At 37.2% G+C, this 21,925-nt stretch overlaps 1 protein-coding gene across 1 annotated transcript in view; it reads right to left on the bottom strand.

Annotated features, from left to right (window-relative positions):
* The window catches only part of LOC105805896 (chromosome unknown open reading frame, human C2orf61), a 48,556-nt gene that overhangs the window by 13,552 nt on the left and 13,079 nt on the right, over positions 1-21,925 (bottom strand). Inside the window, exons 4-5 of the mRNA XM_012638863.1 lie at positions 11,460-11,524; positions 11,177-11,231 (exon numbers count right to left, since the gene is read on the bottom strand). Of these exons, the coding sequence (XP_012494317.1) occupies positions 11,177-11,231; positions 11,460-11,524 (120 nt within the window). The remainder of the gene's footprint in view (positions 1-11,176; positions 11,232-11,459; positions 11,525-21,925) is intronic.

The raw sequence follows: 21,925 nt of genomic DNA, 5'->3' as shown, positions 1-21,925 counted from the left end.
GCGCCCGGCCTCACCTTAACCATTTTGATAGCTCTTTGCCTCAAACACTACCTTTCTGCTTTTAAAGATTATATTTTGAAAAATCATAAAAGCAATGGAAGAGAAGGAAATTAACAATCATCCTTAGTCACAGTGCCTCAGCCTAGCTACTAAAAGCATTTTTATACATTTCCTATTTGTTATACATATGATTTTTCTTAGATTATTTTATTTTATTTATTTATTTTTGAGACAAGAGTTTCACTCTGTCACCCTGGCTAGCGCACAGCAGCATCATCCTGGCTCACTGCAACCTCAAACTCCGGGGTTCAAGTGATCCTCCTGCCTCAGACTTCCAAGTAGCTGGGACTACAGGTGCATACCACAACGCTCAGCTAATTTTTCTATTTTTTAGAGATGGGATCTCGCTCTTGCTCAGCCTGGTCTCGAATTCCTGAGCTCAAGCGATCCTCCCATCTCGGCCTCCCAGAGTGCTAGGATTACAGGCGTAAGCTACCGTGCCCGGCCTCTTAAACATTATTTTAATCACGATATACACATCAATTTATACCCTGTATTTTTCACTACACATTAGATCATAAACATTTTTGGTGCTATTTTATAATTTTCACAATAATTGTTTAAATGGCTACAATATATTCCTTTGAGTGGATACATGATATTCTTTTAAAATGATTTCCCTTCTGTTGATATTAAATTGCTTCTGCTGTTATTTTGCCATTACAAATAATCCTTTGATGATATCTTTGTATATATGAATATTTCTGTATTTATGATTATCACTTTAGGAGGGTTTTTTTCAAAGTGGAATTAGTAGGTGAAAAGATATAAACAGTTTTTATACCTCAATACATACTGCCAAACTGCTTTCAGGGGGTTGTATTAATGTATGCTCCCACCAGCAATAGACAAAAAAAGCACTGAGTCTCTATCGTCCACATGCCAAATAGTCATTGGGGGAAAAAAGATTTAGAAAAATAAAATCTTCCTCACTGCTCTTTAGCCTAATGGAAGTAAGATATAGTCATCAGTAGCCCCTATATGTTCAAAGAAGTCGTACAGAATATCTGATATCCTTCTTAACGCCCACATTTTGAAACACAGTCAGAAGGGAATAAAATTATGCAGCTTTCTGTAGATCAAAAGACTTATTTAGGTCATTTATAAAAGCAATTAAATCAATTAAAGGGAAGGGATGAGGGGAGGAGGAACCACAAATGACAAGTTTTCCTTTGTTCATTTCTCTTGGATGAAAATGACTAGGATTTGTTGCAGTTTGTTCTTTCCTTCTTAAAAACCTGCCAGTATGAGTGAACTGTGCATTTTACTTCTTTTTTTTTTTTTCTAGAGACAGGGTCTCACTCTTACTCAGGTTGGTCTTGAACTCCTGAGCTCAAGCAATCCTCCCTCCTTGGCCTCCCAGAGTGCTCGGATTACAGGTGTGAGCCACGGCATCCGGCCAGAACTGCACATTTTAGTCTCGGGATTTGTGGGGCTTGGTCTTCATCAAGCAGCTAAAAGCAAATGGTGGCTGGTAGAAGTTTTGAATTCAATTTTTTATGTGGGTGAAAAAAGCCCTTTTTTACTTATGGCAGAACATGTCCTCTGGCACCCACCTCAAAAGGCACTTATAAATACTCTCCTCACAGTCTTTCCTGTGGACAAAAATTTTGTCGATCCATAATTATTATTTCAACAATAACTGAAATAGCCAACAAGTATACAACCTTACATTGGTAATGTGAAGATTAAAAATCATTTGCTAACCAAATTCCTTACCAGCTGTTTCTCCTGAGAGCCACCTATACTTGGGGACAAAATGTAATTCAACTGAATCCCTGACACAAGCAAGGCTGCCTGTTTTCTTTATTTAACAAGTTGGAAAGGCTGTTATACACTAAGAGGTCTTTGGGCACCCAAGATGCTAGAGGATTTTCAAATTCAAAGTTAATGTACTTTCTACAACTAAAAAACCATGTAGAACTGATCAACACTTAAATGCATATATAGTAATAACATTCATCAGGTGTCGGGCAGATGGGAAGAGGGAGGAGGGGATGGGTATATACACACATGATGAGCACCATCTCAGGGATGGACGTGCTTGAAGCTCTGACTCAGGTGGGGCAAAGGCAATATACATAACCTAAACATTTGTACCCCCATAATATGCTGAAATAAAAAAAAATTTAAAAAATAAAAAAATAAAAGTTTTACTGAAATCCCTATTTTAAAAAAAAACATGTAGTAATCTGCTATGCCTTCATATGGTCATTACTCATTTTTTAATCGGCTGCCCTTTGAGATTATATATGTAACTGATTGACAAATTTCAATAAGCTCATTTTCACAGATCATGGAAAGAAAGGAGGGGAGATGGGGCCTGTATATATCTTTTATAACTAGCCTCATTTTCAAAGGGGTTTAAAGGGACTGGGTGAATGTCTATAGGTCTGTACTATATTGCTTCAGATGTACAGGTCAGAGTTTTGGCGATTGTAGGTTTCCTATACCAACAATGAGGCGACCTATCCTAAGTCAACAGAGCTCAAATGACGCATGACCTTACCATGCAATGACACACAAAACACATGTTAGAAGAATTAGAGAGTTAAAACTCTTTTAAAAATCAAAAGAAAAATTAGAAGAAAATTAAAGTGATCATGTCTCTAGAGGAAATTTTTTTAAGTGGTCAAAGAAATAAACGAGGGAAAGATACATAGATTCCATTCACTCATTCAACACTTTTTTTGTGCAATATCTGAGGTGCTGGGCATTGATGATTAAGAAAGATATAGTCTCTTCTTTCATGGGACTTACATTTCAGAAGCTGATGACAAATGACTTAATTTGATGACATAAATATTCTACATTTTAACCTTCTGTATAAAGGATTTACAAAAGTAAATGACAAAAAAAAGCCCTGAAAAACTTTAACAAATATAAGTGTTAATATTTCTTTACTATATAGAGTTTATACAAAACAACAAAAAAGAATACAAAAACTCCACCCAATAGATAACTGGACAAAGACTGTGACCAAAAAATATACAGGAAGGACCACAATTAACTGATTAACAATATTAATTAGAATGAATAGCCTCGAATCAATCAAACATACTATATTAAAATAACTAGGCAGGATGGTGGCCATGGAAGTCAAAATCCATTAAAGAGTGTGTAACAAATCCCCTGCTGAAAAAAGAAAAAGAAAAAATAATAAAATAATAAAATAACTAGATATCATTTTTTTACTATCAAATTATCAAATATTTTAAAAAATAACAATAAATAAGATTTATATAAATTGGTAAAGTGAGCACACTTACAATTGCTGGTGGAAGTGTAAATTAGTCCGATACTTTTTTAAAAGGTTTGGCAAAATGTTTCAAGATCATGTGTTTAAAAGGATTTCTAATAACATGGAAGTGAAAGATATACTAAGTAAAAAAGGATATGAAATTATAGTGAAATTATGATTGCAACTATATTTTTAAAACTACAGAAAAAAAGGGAAAAAATTATTATTGTTTGCAAATAAGTAGTGAGAAATTTTTAGAATATAATTTTCTATATTTTTCAAATTTTCTATAATTTATTCATTTATTTTTACTCTAACATTTTTAATATGTCTTAAATATATTTTAACTTAAAATATATTTTAACTTCAGTTTTAAGACATTTTATTAAATTGATAGAGAAATATTATTTAGAAACAACCGGCAGCCAAAGACTTATAATGAAACACAGAAGTCACTGGTATTTGTTTTGTCTTTGAAAGTGTATAGCATGCAGCGCAGAGTGGAGGACATAATGTTCTACTGAGATAACACTGCAGTAGACTGCTTCATTCACGCAACTAGCACTCCTGGAAACATCTTTTACTCATGTCTCTTTAGAGAATCTAAGACAACTATTCTTAACTTTTAGCTGTTCTCTGGCAGTTATTTTATTACTAAATAGTATGTTTCTATTGTTAATTCTTAATTTATATTTTAGAAATTATCTATTGACTGTTTCCTGAAATAAATGAAAATATGGCTCTCTTGCTCTACCCACGACTCCTCTCTCCTCATCCACTCAAAGTAATATTTCAATCAAGAATCAGTTTTGCTAAATAAATATTATTCCTTACAGAGCCAAGTTATATAATAGCATTTCTCTTCTCATACAGCCTTTTGTTTTACCTGGAGTTACTAGTGCTTTGTTTTTTCACTTGCACATTTTTGCTATATATATTTTCTTCATTTTTCCCCCATCATATCAGCTGTTCTTGAGTCCCTTTTTCCTTAGAGACATTCCTTCTAGAGTTCTCTATTTTCTTTCTCAATATGAATTGGTTTCTCTCTCAGCCTGCTGCACAGTGGTCAACCTGGGACACCTCTTCATTACTACTCTCCCAGATTGCACCCACTATCTCCTGGATCCCATGCCTTCCTCTACCTGAATTTACCCCTTTTTATTTTATCACCAGCAGTATCTTTAAAAAGGATATTTGAGAGGTAATTTTTATGAGTTTTTACATGTTTGGAAATCTTTGTCTTCAGAATTGATTTTTAGTTTGGCTGAATATAGAATCCTAAGTTGAAAATAATTTTCCCTTCCTTGTCTCTCTGTAGATACTAATTGTGTATATTTTTAAATCTTCCCACTCTAGTCCCTGAGTTCTATTTTTCTCTAGGTTTCCATCTTTCTGTCTGTTCATCTCCAACTCTTGCTCAAGTTAGAGGCTTTTCTCACTTGCCCGGTAGAAACTCTGGGTATGTGGCTGGATATATTGAGATCAGACAACTGAATTGTAATCCAGTCTTTTCCTAGGGTTCCCTAAGTGTTGGGATGTGATTCTCTTTCCTCTAGGTTCATTGAGTTTTTTCAAGGATAAACTCCACCAATCTTTTGCCCAAGGGGCAGATGTCCAATGGCGGGCCCATGCTGTGGTTTGAATGTGTTCCCTCCAAAATTCAGGTATTGTCAGTGTCATGGAACTTCAGGGAGCCCTCATGGCCTAATCACCTCTTAAAGGCCTCACCTCTTAATACTAAGGGATAGAAAAATATTCAAATTGCACAAAATATCAGTTTATCCCACATAAACAGGAGCTCCATTTCTTTAACATTCATTATTGTAGAGTTTCTCTGAAACTATGCTATTTCACATTTATGTCAAAATTGATCCCTCTCCTAAGAATCAACAGACTTATCTATTTAACAAGTTAAACTTCTGTGAAAATTCCCAACATAGCAACTCCTCGTAAATTTTATTTTCCCTCATTTTGTATGGAATTATCTTAAGGATAATGTCTGAAAGCATAGCACACGTTTCACGCACTGAAAGAATAGTTAATAATGGCATAAATGTCTAACTATTGGGACGCATTCTCACATTTCTCCCTCCTTTCAGTTCCTTTCCTTTATCTCGGGTGCCCTAATTCTTGTCTCATTTATATTAACGGTAGCATGATGGAGAATGGGAGAGAATTTGATAGGTCATTAATGCCTTAGTATGAATTTGACCAATATAGTCCTCCTTTTGGGAACATTTGCATTTAAAAGAGGACAGCTGAAAAGGGGAAATCCCCCACAAAAAATTATTTTCAACAGTTAAATCAAGAGTGACACACGTCTCAGCTCTTGGGCTCTCGTATCAAAATCCCCACCTGTGGAGTTCCAGGCATTGCTGCAGTGAGTGGGAAAGATATATCAATAAATGCAAATTTCCATTCCGGGGCCCCTCGAATAATGAATGCCTTGTGGAAAGGCTCTTGGAGCCAAAAGCTGACAGGACAACTAGCACTTCCCTTTCTGTGACTTTTGCTTAGGAAATGGGTTCTGAGGAATGGGTGTGGGTGTCTCGCCTCACCCAAGCTTTCTCTTCACCCCTGCCCTTTTCTCCTCCCTTTACCTGGAGTCTGGCACTTGCTGGGCAGCTTATCTAATGAATGTAAAATGTATAGGAAACTGTTGGAGGTGGCTGTTGGAAATGTAAAAAGAAAATCTAAGTCTCAGGGCCACCCCTTCACCTCCTTACACAAAAGAGAAGGTAAAAGCCTCAGGCACCTGTGAAGAACAAGTCCCACAGATCATTCATTAAGGAAATTTCTTGTTAGCCCCCCATGAGCAAGGACATGCAACTTACACCTATATCTAGCACCTAAAACTAAAGCCTGTGCAATTCCACACTAATAATGAATTACGAGTTCATCTTACAGGTAACAGAACTGGAGACAACACAGAATTAGACATTCTCCTACCTAAGCAGGGCCATCTACATAATTGATTCCTCCTTCACTCCCTTATTTTATGTAAAATGCAGATTTCTTGGGCCTCACAATAATGTAACCACTACCTCATCAGGTCCCCCCACCCACCCTTTAAAATGCTACAGTTCCAACCTCCCGCTTTGGAAAAACAGCCCCAGTTTGGGGTTTGTGTTTTTCCCAGGCTCATCCTCAAAATCTTGGCTTACTAAGCCTCCATTGAGATTTTTCCCTCGGTCATTTATTTGGACTGACAGAAGGAAGAAGATACATATGCTTCTATTAACAGATAATATTAAACTTGAGTGATCAGTACCTAATTTGGGCACCATATTTCAAGTTGTTCATGCTGAACCATTTGTTCCCACACTCGTCAGACACATGCCTTGTGAATCACAGACTCACATTGAATATGTATGAGTTTGTGTATGTATATACACTGGTTGGGTGATTGACTTTAGAGCGTCCCTGCCCTCTCAAAGGGCAGGAAGAGCACCGATAAAATGTCTCACTTGCCTTTATCTCCTCAACAATGCCTACCTGGTGTAGGATCTCACACACATAAGCATCCAAAATGATTTGTGGAATGGATAAAAAAACTTCTGTAGAAGTCAGTTAGACTCAATGAGGTCTAACTTTTAACAAAGAGGCTTTGTGGAGAAAAAACTGTAAATTCTTACATCCTAAAGGTGTCCCAGGGAAAAACAAGGCCAGTTAGGGAAAACCAGTGTAGCCAGGCTCCCAGACTGGGCATAAACTGTGCCATCCATCATAAGGCTCTCAGACTATCAGGACCTAATCAGCAGGCTGGCAAGTGGGCCTCCCAGGAGACAGAAGGCTCTTGCACATGAACTCATTCTACTTACTGCAAAGGGGGTCAGCGGGCAAACCTGGTTCCACGAACAAGCCTCAGTCATGGGGGGATTGTGAGTCCAAAGATAGCACAATACTGACCACTTAGCTTTGGCCCCAGGTCAGCTCCCTACTTCCTAAAGACCTTAACCTTCAGCAAGTTGCCTGATCATGCTCACTCACTAGGCAGGACAGCCTACAGCCCAGGTTTTGAGGTCACCACGGCCTAAGTCCCAGCTCTATCTCTTAATAACTATGTGATCTCAGGCAATTAACTGCCATTTCCTGACCCTCAAACAGATGATAAATTAATACTACCTCGCCGAGTTGTGAAGATTAGCTGAGCACTGTGCCTGGTACCCGAAAACACTCAATGAATGGTAATTATCATAGTTGAGCCTAATAGAGTAATTGATGTATAAAGTTTCTTCCAGTTCTAAGAACCTTAACAATTAAACTAAGTGATAAAATCAGCCAAAGGAATTTCCAGATAAAATTTGGATGGCACATTATAATGGTTTAAGGATTAAAGGACTTATCACAAGAAGGTTTGCGATGATGTTCTAGCAAACATTGTTTCTTCACCATACTCACACTGCATACCACCTTATCCCACTGCTGGGATCAAAAGAGTTTCCTCTGCAGATTATGTGTTTATGGATCTAAACCAAACCCCCAAGTCTGCCCTGGGAATGCTTGTTTAGGACAGACATGAATCACAGCCCTGGGCTATTTCTTGACCTTGGAACATTTTCTATAAAAGCATTCTTTTCACTATTTTGAAGGACAGGCTGTTCCAAATCAGTGAATCACTTTTATCTATAAGATGGAATAAATGTGGCGCTATCAGTGAAAGTGGCATAGTAAGGATCTCCAAAAATCTTCTCCATAAAAGCAGTGAGAACACTGGAAAAAATTATCAGAATCGGATACCTTGTGCTATTCACACACCAGGCATCTTGTCCTGAGCCTGCCTGAACTAAAAGAAAATTATTTTTAATTGAGTCGCTCTTTACTAACAGCAAACAAACTCACAGCATTCGTTTAAAATATATATTTCAAAGGAAATATGATATTGCCCAGTGGGGAAGACACCTGGTGTCGTGGCTGCCAAAGCCCATTGAACACATACACTTACCTCCATTCCTCTCCCATCCAATAAAAAAGACTTAACTATCCCTCTCCCCCACACACACCTATACACACACGTGTACAAAGAGCCAAGAGAAGAGACAACAGCCAATAAGAGATGATGACAGACTTTCGGAAGAGGTGGAGTAGTTAGGAGGAGTGGTGGCTGACTTAGCAGGGCGCAGAAAGCAGAAACCTAAGCACGTGGAGAGGACGTGCCAATGAGAAGAGGCTGATCTGCTCCGCGGAACACAAGAAAAGCTCCGGAATTTGAGGCATCAGGCACCTGTGAGGTGGGGGTGGGATGGATCCGAAAGCAGGAGGTCTGGTTGAACATTTACACGCATGTCCCTGCCTCCTCTGGCCCCCAGCTGGCAGGTAACTGCCCTCCCCATGGCCCTATAGGAGACAGGGGGTTTAGTTTCTGGGGAGACTGCAGCAGAGATCTGGATTCATGAGCCCTGCAACTGCAACGACAGGGGCCTTTACTGAAAACTGGAATTAAATGAACCTCTAAACACCAAATAGTAAGACTCTTGAGCCCCTTCCCCCACTCAGCTCCCAGAACACTGGCAACTGGCTTATACCCCAGGCAGGAGGCTGACAAGTCATTCTGAAGCAGCTAACGTGTCCCAGAGAAAAGACCTGCAGATACAGATATTTACGGGCTACCAAAGGAAAAGCCAGGTCCTCGTCCCTTCCATCCACTGTGAAACCCACCTGGAGATAATCTTCACCTATATTCGTTTCCTATGGCTGCTGTAACAAATTACTATAAACTCCATGGCTTAAAATAACAGGAATTTATTCTCTCATAGTTCTGGAGGCTGAAGTCTGAAATCAGTTTCACTAGACTAAAATCGAGGCATCAGCAGGGCCATACTCACTCTGGAGGCGCTAAAGGAGAAATCTGTTTCTTGCCCCATTCAGCTTTGGGTGGCCGCCAGCATTTCTTGGCGTGTGGCGGCAGCCCTGCAATCTCCGACTCTGTTATCTGATTTGCTTCTCTTCCTGTGTGTGTGTGTGTGAGAGAGAGAAATCTCCCTCTGCATCCCTCTTATAAGGACACTTGGGATTGCATTTAGAGCCCACCCCCGTAGTCCAGGATAATCTCCCCATCTCAAGACCCTTAACTTAATCACACCCGCAAAGTCTTTGCCACATAAGGTAACATTCATAGGTTCCAGGCATCAGGACATGGGCATATCTTGGGGGGCTATTATTAGCCATCTACTCTACTCACATACAGAGAACTTTCAATCAGCCTTCTGGTTTCTCACACTTAAATGTCAGTGAGATCTAAAGATTTTTCACCTTTCTTGAATTTCTTGTTTTATGAATCGTGCATTTATGGCCTTTATCTGTTTTACTTTTCTACTGATGTTTTTCCTATAGATTGTTAAGAGAATTTTACCTATAAGGCTATTAACTCTTTATCTGCCATATATGTTGAAAATACTTTTCCTAATCTGCATTTGCCTATTAACTTGGTTTATAGTTTTACTGATATACAAAAAATTTTAAATGTTATATAATCAAATCTAATATTTCTTTAATGTTGAAATTTCTTTCATTACTATCATCTCAGAAAGTCTATCTTATCCTAAGATTAGATATATACTCACATATTTTCTCTGGTTTTAGAATTTCAAAAGTATCTAATTCTTTAGTCAATATGGAATTTATTTTAATGTGTGGTATGAAGCGAGACTCTAACTCAATTTTTTCAAGTTATTTAATCAATTGTCCAGCACAATATATCCTTTCCTTTCCCTACTGACTTCTCATGTCATCTTATCAAACATGAAAATCCTGTATATTCTAGGGTCTGTTTGTGAGCCCTGTTCAGTTACCTCAATTCCTCCTTCAGATGCTTGCTATCTGGTCTTTTCTGATCTTGAGTTTGTAATTGCAAATAAATAACTATAGTCCATCAAATTAACACAAAACAATTTTATATTTTCTCATCCTTTCAGATTGTTTATATTATTATTCATTTTTGATACCCTACTGATTAGTTATTAATACTTATCTTTGCCTTTATCATAATGTATATACATGCATTTAGAAATATTAATATTTAGAAACAAAAGCATTTTCACATTTTTGAAAGGAAAGAAACTAGAGACACTCTTCCTTTTTGTTGTTAATACAATGATCTACTGAATATCTCTGATTTTTTTTTTTTTTTTTTGAGGCAGGTTCTCACTCTGTCACCCAGGCTGGAGTCCAGTGACACAATCATAGCTCACTACAGCCTCAAACTCCTAGGTTCAAGAAATCATCCCACCTCAGCCTCCCAAGTAGCTAAGATTACAGGCATGCACCACCATACCCAGCTAATTTTTTAATTTTTTGTGGGATCTGGCTATGTTGCCTAGGCTGGTCTCAAACTCCTGGCCTCAAACTCAAGTGATCCTCCTGCCTCAGCTCTCCACAGGTGTGAGCCACTGCTCCCAGACTATCTCTGATGATTTAATAAATTAATTCAAAAAATACTATGTGCCGCCCACTTTTCTAGGTGCTATACAGGACAAAAATCCCTGCCTTCATGAAGCTTACATTCTAGTGGGGGAGGCAGATAAAAACAGGATAGGTAAATTTTAAAGTTTAGTGTATTGGACAGTGATGAATGCTATAGAGAAAAATAAACCAAGAAAGGGAACTGGAAATTTTGAATAGGCAACTAGGGAATACCTTACTGAGAAAGTGGTATTTGAGTCAAGACCTAAAGAAAGTAAACATTTTCCCCTAATTTGCTACAAATGGATTGCTTACATTGAAATCCCTAGTATCTTCAGACATACTTTAAATCAATTACGTTAATTATTCATAGCTTTTCTACTACAATGAGCAAAATCTTAATGCGTCAAAAGGATTCACTGTGTATTTTAAACATCAAATTCACCATGAATTAACTGTCTATATTACACTTACAGGAATGAAGTAGCTTGTTGGGAATCTTTCAACTGTTGAACGAAATACGAAGCTCCTATATTTAAAAAAGAAGAGAAAAACATGATTTTCTAAATCTATTTTTTTAAAGTGAAGATCTTTGTTAACTTATTCCCTATCTCTCATTAAATATTTAGAAATGCTAATCTGGATATGAGGTGCATAAATGAGGTTTAAAAGCCATGAACATTGGTATATGAGTATGTAAATAGAAAAGCATGCGTGCAATGATTAAAAGTAGCTTAATTAATAAGTATATAATTACCTGGAAGCGTACTTGGGAACTGGTGCAGGCAGCACATCATATTGCCCTGGGGAAAGCTGAAGTGACTACACAGAATAGATAAGGACACGAATAATAGATTAATACAGGTCATAAACTTCCTTCGTTATCTGTCATTCATAATCCTTTATTTTATGACCATACGACATTGTATAATTTATTTTCTAATAGTGGAAAACGTACATTTTAAAAGATGGCACTTCAAAACATTCAATGTATATTCACTTTTCATGGTGACTTTCAAAGACGATATGCCTGAGATTGTGCATAGGAAAATGCTGTCCAATTGGTCACATTTTAAATGTACTAGATTCAACAAATCAATTCAACCATTTAGCGAGCCTGTTCTTGGGTAAAGCACAGTGCTGGTGGTAGGGAATACAGGGGTAAGAGCGGTATGGGCCCTGACGAGCAGGAGTGAGAAGTGCCAATCTAAATCATTCTAACATAAACCACTGCAATTGGTGCTAGAAGATCAAAGATATGGGAGAGATTAAATCCAACTGAGTGATCTCAAAAAGATAAAGACAGTGAGATTTGAGGGAGGCTTTTAAGAAAAGCAGGACTTCCTTGAGGAGAGCTAGGGAGGATATTCCAAGAAAGAGGAGACTCACATACAAGACCCTCTGTGGAACTTGTTGCAAACTATCTGGGTGGCTCCATTGTCCCTGGGACTATGGATCTTAGCCCAAAGGTATGAGACGACAGTGTCAGGATGAGGTAAGGGTCTAGAGTAGGATATGTGAAGGAAGGGAGGGACAGAAGGAAGGAGAATGAGCAGCCAGGAGGAGAAAATCGACCTATGTTGCAGGAGCGGGCAGTTTATATTACATACTCATACGAAGAACACTGCCCAAAGTGAACTATCTCCCTCCACCTCCTATTATTTTTACATCAGATTTTAAGAAACAATACTGTCTTGCAAATGAGGCATCCACATCCTGGCACTATCTGCCACATGGGAGTTCACTACTATATTTCATCCTGCAGCTGTCTTTCCCGTATTAGTACACAATTTTGATTGCAGAAGCAGCTTTTTGTGGATATGATGATGATAGCAATAAATACAAATTTTATGATGAAATACACATATTGTCCTGATGCACCTGTGCCTCGTTGATTGCTCACTTGACATAACAAACACCAAGAGAACAAGGGTTTCTTATGTCATACCACAGAAGAACAGAAATGTATTTTAAATAGGGGACATTCTTGGGAGCCATCAATGTCCTACCCCTTGATTTTCTTTTTTTCTTTTTGAGACAGGGTCTTGCTCCATCACCCAAGCCAGAATGAAGTGGATCATTATAGCTCACTGCAGCCTAAAACTCCTGGGGCTCCAGTGAGCCTCCTGCCTCAGCCTCCCAAGCAGCTGGGACTACAGGCACATGTCACCATACCTGGCTAACTTTTCTACTTCTTTGTAGAGATGGGGTCTCACTCATGCTCAGGCTGATCTCGAATTTCTGGCCTCAAGTGATCCCCCTCCCTGGGCTTCCCAAAGTGCTAGGATTACAGGCGTGAGCCACTGTGCCCAGCTTACTTCTTGATTTTGATGGTTACATGGATGTTTGCTTCCGATTTTTAAACTGTGCATATATGCTTTATGCTCTCTCTCTCTCTCTCATGCACATATACATACATAAACAGGAGGAGAAAGAAGAAAGAACTGAAAAGGGAAAAATAAAACCCTTAAAGCAGCTGTTTATTCATCTATACTGAGCACTCTACATAAGATTTCCGTAACAAAGTGCTCATGGAAAAACTCTTAGACAGCATTAGTTTGGAAAGGAATATTGGTTACCTGTAGCATCCATATTTGTCCTGCCATATTTGGCATTGTCCATTCCTTGCTATTTAACATAGTTGAGAGAGGGCTGACTTTTTCCCATAAGGTCTTAAATAGTCAGCTGCCTTATGTAAGAGACTGCCTCTCTGAGCATTGCTAAACTTACTGCAAACTGTCAGGGTGGTTCCATTGTCCTTGGATCTAATGGAATATACATATACATATACATTTTTTCCCCTAATTCTCACATTGCTTCTCATTTCTTCATTTGTAATATATAAGGCCCAGAGAATCTAGAAAACATGCCTATAAAAATACCTGATTCTAGTTAATTAATGTTTCAATTCATGCTGATTAAGCACTCAGAAATCTTATAATAGCTTGTAGTCATAAAATATGGCAGGATGATATTAGTGTGGATACAGTAATACAATTCAGTTATGTTGCAGCAATACTGTCAATGTCAGAAAATTGAAATAATGTGAAGAAAGGCAACCCTACTTACTAGACTTTTAGTGTGATACACACACACAGACACACACACACACACACACAATTTTTTGGAGCAGTTTTAGGTTCATAGCAAAATTGAGAGAAAGGTAGAGATTTCCCACGTAACCCTTGCTGCCACACATGCACAGCCAACCCCATTATCACCATCCCACACCAGAGAGGTACAGTTGTTACAACTGGTGAACCTACATTGACACATCATTATCACCCAAAGTCCATATGTTACATTAGGGCTCACTCTTGGTATTGTACACTCTATGGGTTTAGACAAATGTACAAAGACTTATATTCACCATTAGAGTATACAGAGTGGTTTCACTGCCCTAAAAATCCTCTGTGTTCTGCCTCTTCATCCCACCCTCCCCCCATCCCCTGGAAACCACTGATCCTTTTATTATCTCCATGCTTGGACTTTTCCAGAATGTCATGTAGCTGGAATCCTACAGTGTGTAGCCCTTTCAGATTGGCTTCTTTCATTTAGTAATATGTATTTAAGTTTCCTCCATGTCTTTTTAATAGCTCATTTCTTTTTAGCGCTGAACAATACTCCACCGTCTGTATGTACCAAGTTTATCCATTTATGTACTGAACAACAACTTGGTTGCATTCAAGTTTTGGCAATTATGAATGAAGCTGCTGTAAACATCTCCGTGCAGGTTTTTGTGTGGACATAAGCTTTCAGTTCCTTTGGGTAAATACTAAGGAGCACAATTGCTAGATCTTATGGTAAGAGTATATTTACTTTTGTAAAAAACTGCCAGACTATGCCACTTTGCATTCCCACCAGCAATGAAAGAGAGCTCCTATTGCTCCATATCCTCGCCAGCTTTGATGGTCTGGACTTTGACCACTCTAATAGGTGTGTACTGGTATATCACTGTTTTAATTTGCATTTCCCTGATGACATATGATGTGGAACATTTTTTCAGATGCTTGTTTGCCATCTGCATATCTTCTTTGGTGAGGTGTCTATTAAGGTTGCAGTATCCAACCCCCGGGCCACGGACCTGTTAGGAACTGGGCCACAGAGCTCCACCTGCCCCGGTCCATGGAAAAATTGTCTTCCATGAAACTTAGGAACCAGGCCACACAGCAGGAGGTGAGCAGCGGGCGAGTGAGCAAAGCTTCATCTGTATTTACAGCCGCTCTCCATGCTGGCATCACTGCCTCTCCCCCACTCCCCGTGCATGGAAAAATTATCTTCCATGAAACTGGTCCCTGGTGCCAAAAAGGTTGGGGACTGCTGTATTAAGGTGTTTGGCTCATTTTTTAATTAAGTTGTTTGTTCTTTTGTTGAATTTTAAGAGTTCTTTGTATTTTAGATAACAGTCCTTTAATAGATAGATCTTTTGCAAATATTTTCTCCCAATCAATGGCTTGTCTCTTCATTCTCTTCACAGTGTCTTTTGCAAAGCAGAAAATTTTAACTCCATGGAAGCCCAGTTTATCAATTTTTTCTTTCATGAATCATGCCTTTGGTGTTACATCTAAAAAGTCATTGCCAAACCCCAGGTCATCTAGATTTTCTCCTGTTCTCTTCTAGGAGTTTTATAGTTTTGCTTTTTATATTTAGGTCTGTAATCCATTTTTAGTTAATTTTTATGAAGAGTTGAAGGTCTGTGTAGAGATTCATTTTTTAAAAATGTGGATGTCCAGTTGTTCCGGTACCATTTTTGAAAAGACTATCTTTTCTCTACTGTATTGCCTTTGCTCCTTTGTCAAAAATCAGTTCATTGGCTGGGCGCGGTGGCTCACGCCTGTAATCCTAGCACTCTGGGAGGCCGAGGTGGGCGGATTGTTTGAGCTCAGGAGTTCGAGACCAGCCTGAGCAAGAGCGAGACCTCGTCTCTACTAAAAAAATAGAAAGAAATTAGCTGGACAACTAAAAATATATACATATAAAAAAAAATTAGCCGGGCACGGTGGCGCATGCCTATAGTCCCAGCTACTCGGAAGGCTGAGGCAGGAGGATCACTTGAGCCCAGGAGTTTGAGGTTGCTGTGAGCTAGGCTGACGCCACGGCACTCACTCTAACCCGGGCAACAAAGTGAGACTCTGTCTCAAAAAAAAAAAGAAAAAGAAAAAAAAATCAGTTCACTATATTTGTTGGGGCCTATTCCTGGACTCTCTATTCTGTTCCATTGATCTGTTTGTCTATTCTTAGTCAATACCACACTTTTTTGATTACTGTGGCTTTATAGTAAGCCTTGAAGTCAGGTAGTGTCAGTCCTCTAACTTTGTTATTCTCCTCCAACATTGTGTTAGCTATTCTGGGTCTTTTGCTTCTCCATATAAACTTTAAAACGAGTTTGTCAACATCCACAAAAGAACTTGCTGGGAATTTATTGGGAGTTCATTGAATCTGAAGATCAAGTTAGGGAGAATTGACGTCTTGACAATATTGTTCTTCCTATCCAAAACATGGAAAATCTCTCCACTTGCTTAGTTCTTTGATTTCCTTCATCAGAGTTTTATAGTTTTCCTCGTATTTTATTATATTTGTACCTAAGTATTTTGTTTGGGGGAGTGCTAACATAAGTGGTATTGTATGCGTGTGTGTGTGTATTTAATTTAACTCTAAAATATTTTATTTCCTGATGCAAATAATCCTATCATCATGCGTTTTGACACAGTATAACAGTTTGAGAGGGGAGAGAAGTAGATTCACTTAATCTAATCTCACAATTTCTAGCCAGATGTTTGGCCAATGGAAGAAAGAGAAAGTCATTCCTTTTCTAATGTGTTTTAATTGTGTTTTTAATTTCAAATTCCACTTGTTCATTGCTGGTATATAGAAAAGCAATTGACTTTTTGTATATTAACTTTTATCCTACAACACCATAATAATTGCTATTAATTCCAGGAGTGTTTTTGGATTTTCCACATAATTATGTCATCTGTAAACAAGGACAGTTTTATTTCTTCTTTCTAAATCAGTATACCTTTCATTTCCTTTTTTTATGGCATTAGTTAGAACTTCCACTACAATGTTGCAAAAGGAGTGGTTAGAGGGGACATACTTGCCATGTTCCTGATTTTAGTGGGAAATCTTCTAGTTTGTCATTATTAAGTATGACGTTAGCTGTAGGGTTTTTTTGTTGTTGTCGTTCTTGTTACATAGTGTCTTTAATTAGTTAATTTATTTTTTTAAATTTCAAAGTATTATGGAGTATAAATAATTTTGGTTACATGAATTGCTTTTATAATGCTTGATTGTAAGAGTGCCTGTCACCCAGATATTGTTCATTGTACCCTTAGGTACATTTTCACCCATCCCTTCCTCCCGCCTCCCCTGTGGTTGATTTCTGTTGAGTTATATTTCTCTCTATGCACATGTATGCTTATTGATTAGGTCCAATTTAGTAATGAGTACACATGGTGTTTGTTTTTTCATTCTTTAGATACTCCAGTTAGGATAATGGTCTCCAGTTCCATCCAAATTGCAGCAAAAGGCCTTAATTCATCCTTTTTTATGGCTGAGTAGTGGCATACATATACCACATTTTGTTAATCTACTCATGAATTGATGGGCACATGGGTTGATTCTGCATCTTTGTGATTATGAATTGTGCTCTAATAAACATTTGGGTGCACGTGTCTTTTTGATAAAATGACTTCTTTCCCTTTGGGTAAATACCCAGTAGTGGTACTGCTGGATCAAATGGTAGGTTGACTTTTAGTTCTTTGAGGAATCTCCATAAAATGTATCATGCTCATGGATCAGTAGACTCAACCTTGTTAAAATGTCCATACTACCCAAAGTGATTTACAGATTCAATGCAATTCCCATCAAAATACCAACATCATATTTCACAGATCTAGAAAAAATAATTCTACACTTTGTATGAAACCAGAAAAGAGCCCAAATAGCAAAAGCAATCTCAAGCAAAAGAAACAAATTGGGAGGCATCATATTACCAGATTGCAAACTATACTACAAGGTTATAGTGACTAAATCAGCATGGTATTGGCACAAAAATAGACATAGACCAATGGAACAGAACAGAAAATCCAGACATAAAACCATCCACACACAGCCAACTGATCTTTGACAAAGCAGACAACAATATACACTGGGGAAAAGAATCCCTATCAATAAATCATGCTGGGAAAATTGGATAGCCACATGCAGAAGAATGAAACAGGATCCATACTTCTCACCACTTACAAAAATTAATTCAAGATGAATAAAAGACTTAAGTGTAAGGCATGAAACCATAAGAATTCTAGGAGAAAATGTGGGAAAAACTCTTCTAGATCTTGGCTAGGCAAAGAATTTTTGAAGAAGACCCCAAAAGCAATCACAGCAACAATAAAAATAAATAGCTTAGGTTTTTTGTAGATATTCTTTACCAAGTTGAGGTAGTTTCCCTCTATTCCTAGCTTAATGAGAATTTTTATCATGAATGGGTGTTGGAGTTTGTCAGATGCTTTTTCTGCATCTATTGATACGATCACATGACTTTCTTCTTTAGCTGTTGATGTGATAGATTAGATTGATTTTCAAATATTGAACCAACCTTGTACACCTGGGATTAATCCCACTTCATCATGGTGTATAATTCTTTTTATACATTGTTGGACTTGATTTACTAATATTTGGGTGAGGATTTTTACATCTATTTTCATGAGAGGTATTAGTCTGTAGTTTTCTTGTAATGTCTTTGTCTGGTTTTTTTATTAAGGTGACGCTGGCCTCATTAAATGAGTTAAGAAATATGTCCTCTGTTTCTAAATTCTGAAGGGATTGTAAAGAATTGGCATAATATCTTCATTAGATGTTTAGTAGAATTCACCTGTGAACCTATCTGGGCTTGGCATTTTTTTGTTTTGAAAAGTTATTAGTTATTGATGCAATTTCTTTAATAGATATAGGCCTATTCAGAGTGGCTACTTCTTGTGAGAGTTTTGGGAGATTGTGTCTTTCAAGGAGTTGGTCCATTTCATCTAGGTTATCAAATTTGTGGGAATAGAGTCACTCATAATATTCCTTTACTATTCTTGTAATGTACATGGGATCTGTAATGATGTCCCCTCTTTCATGTCTAATATCAGTCATTTGTGTCTCTTTTTTTCTTAGCTTGGATAGAAGTTGATCAATTTTACTGATCATTTCAAAGAACCAGCTTTTGGTTTCATTGATTTCCTGTTTTCAATTTCATTGACTTCTGCTCTAATTTTTATTATTTCTTTTCTTCTGCTTACTTTGGATTTAATTTACTCTTCTTTCTCTAGTTTCCTAAGGTGAATTTTTTTTTTTTTTTTTTTTTTTGAGACAGGGTCTCACTCTGTTGCCCTGGCTAGAGTGAGTGCCGTGGCATTAGCCTAGCTGACAGGAACCTCAAACTCCTGGGCTCAAGCGATCCTACTGCCTCAGCCTCCCAAGTAGCTGGGATTACAGGCATGTACTACCATGCCTGGCTAATTTTTTTCTATATATTTTTAGTTGTCCGATTAATTTCTTTCTATTTTTAGTAGAGACGGGGTCTCGCTCTTGCTCAGGCTGATAAGGTGAATTTTTGGTCTTTCTTTTTTTCTAATATATGAATTCAATGCTATAAATTTCCCTCTGAACACTGCTTTTGCTACATCCCACAAATTTTGTCAATTGTGTTTTCATTTTCATTTAGTTCAAAATGTTTTTAAATTTCTCTTATGATTTCTTCTTTGATCCATGTGTTACTTAGAAATATGTTGTTTAACTAATCTCCACATATTTGGGGGTTTTCCAATTATTTCTCATTATTAATGTGTAGTTTAATTCCATTATGGTCTGGAACCAGACATTATATGATTTCTATTCTTTTAAATTTATTAAAGTGTGTTTTATGGCCCAGAATATGGTCTTGCTTGGTGAATATTCCATATAAGTTTGAGAAGAATGTGTATTCTGCTATCATTGGATGAAGTAGTCTATAGACATCAATTATAACCAGTTGATTGATGATGTTGAGTTCAACTATGTCCTTACTGATTTTCTGCCTATTGGATCTGTCCATTCATGATAAAGGAGTATCGAAATCTCGAGTTATAATAGTGGATTTATCTATTTCTCCTTGCAGTTCTATCAGTTCTTGCCTCATATATTTTGATGCTCTGTTGTTAGGCACATACATATTGCCATATTGTTATGTCTTCTTGGAATATTCACCCCTTTATCATCATGTAATGCCACCTTTTATCCCGGATAACTTTTTTTGCTTTGATGTCTGCTCTTTTTGAAATTAATATAGTCACTCCTTCTCTCTTTTTTCTTTTTATTGATACATGATGCTTTACATATTTATAGGGCATACATGATACTTTGTTAGATGCATAGAATGTGTAATCATCAAGTCAGGGTATTTGAAGAGTCCATCATCTTGAGTATTTATCATTTCTGTGTGTTGGGAACAATTCAAGTCCTCTCTTCTAGCTACTTTGGAATATACAATACATTGTTGTTAACTATGCTCATTACACTCTGCTGTCAAATGATAAAACTTATACCTTTTATCTAACTGTATGTTTGTGCTTGTTAACCTACCTCTCTTCATCCCCCCCCATCCTCTATTATCTATCATTCTACTCTCCACTTTTATGAGATCAACTTTTTAAGCTACACATGTGAGAACATGCAATATTCTTTCTGCACCTGAGTTATTTCATTTCACATAATAACCTCTAGCTCTATCCATGTTGCTGCAAATGACATGATTTCATTCTTCTTTATGGCCAAATAGTATCCCATTGTGTTTATATACCACATTTTCTTTGTCCATTCATCCATCCAGGGACACTTAGGTTGATTCCACATCTTTGCTATTGTGCATAGTGCTGCAATAAACATGTAAGTGTAGGTATCCCTTTGATAAACTGATTTCTTTTTCTTTGGATAAATAAATACCCAGTAGTGGGATTTATGGTAGTTCTATTTTTAGTTTTTTTGAAAAATCTCCATACTGTTTTCCTTAGTGGTTGTACTAATTTACATTCCTACAGTGAATAAGAGTTCCCTTTCCTCCACATCCTCGGCAGCATCTGTTATTTTTGTCTTTTAATAATAGCCATTCTCATTGGGGTAAAATGATATTTCATTGTGGTTTTGACTTACATTTCCCTGATGACTAGTGATATTGTGCATTTTTTCAAATACCTGTTGGCCATTTGTATGACTTCTTTTGAGAATTATCTATTCATGTCCTTTGCCCACTTTTTAATGGGATTATTTGTTTTTTTTTTATGGTTGCATTGTTCTCCTTTCTTTTGATTAGTGTTAGCATAGTATATCTTTCTCCATTCATTTCTTTTGTCGTTGTTATTAGAGACTGGGTCTCACTCTATTAGGCTGGTCTCTAATCCCCGGGCTCATGCGATCCTCCTGCCTCACCTTCCTGAGTAGCTGGAACTACAGGCATACTCCATCCATCTACTTGTAATTTATATGTGTCTTTACATTTAAAGTGGACTTCTTGTAAATAACATATAGTTGGTTCTTGTCTTTTGATCTACGCTGACAATCTGTGCATTTAGACCACTAATGTTCAAAGTGACAATAGTTAAATTAACATCTACCATATTTGTCACTGTTTTCTATTTCTTGCCCTTGCTCTTCATGCTTATTTTTGTCTTTCACTCTTTTTCTGCCTTTTGTGATTTTAACTGAGGATTTTGTATGATTCCATTTTCTCTACTTTCTTAGTATACTAGTTTTTTTTACTTTTATTAGTGGTCGCCTTAGAGTTTGCAATATACATTTACAACTAATCCAAGTCCATTTTCAAATAACACTAAACCACTTTACAAGTGGTGTGAATACCTTATAATAACAAAATAATCTTAATTCTTCCCTCCTGTTCCTTGTATCATTGCTATCATTCATTGTACTCACATAAAAGCATACATATACACAAAGATATATACATATGCATACATAATCAAATACATCATTATTATTATTTTGGACACACTGTTAAATGTTAGATCAATTAAGAATTTAATAAAAGTTTTTATTTTACCTTCCCTATTCCTCTACCAATGCTCTTCATTTCCTTATGTAGATTTGAGTTTCTGATCTATATTATTTTCCTTCTCTTTAAAGCACTTCTTTTATCATTTCTTGCAAAGCAGGTCTACTGGAAACAAATTTCCTCAATTTTGTTTGTCT

The sequence above is a fragment of the Propithecus coquereli genome, unplaced genomic scaffold, assembly GCF_000956105.1.
Source record: "Propithecus coquereli isolate 6110/MARCELLA unplaced genomic scaffold, Pcoq_1.0 Scaffold136, whole genome shotgun sequence".
Taxonomy (NCBI): Eukaryota; Metazoa; Chordata; class Mammalia; order Primates; family Indriidae; genus Propithecus; species Propithecus coquereli.
The sequence above is the reverse complement of the archived record's forward strand: the minus strand, read 5'-3'. Positions and strand labels throughout refer to the sequence as shown.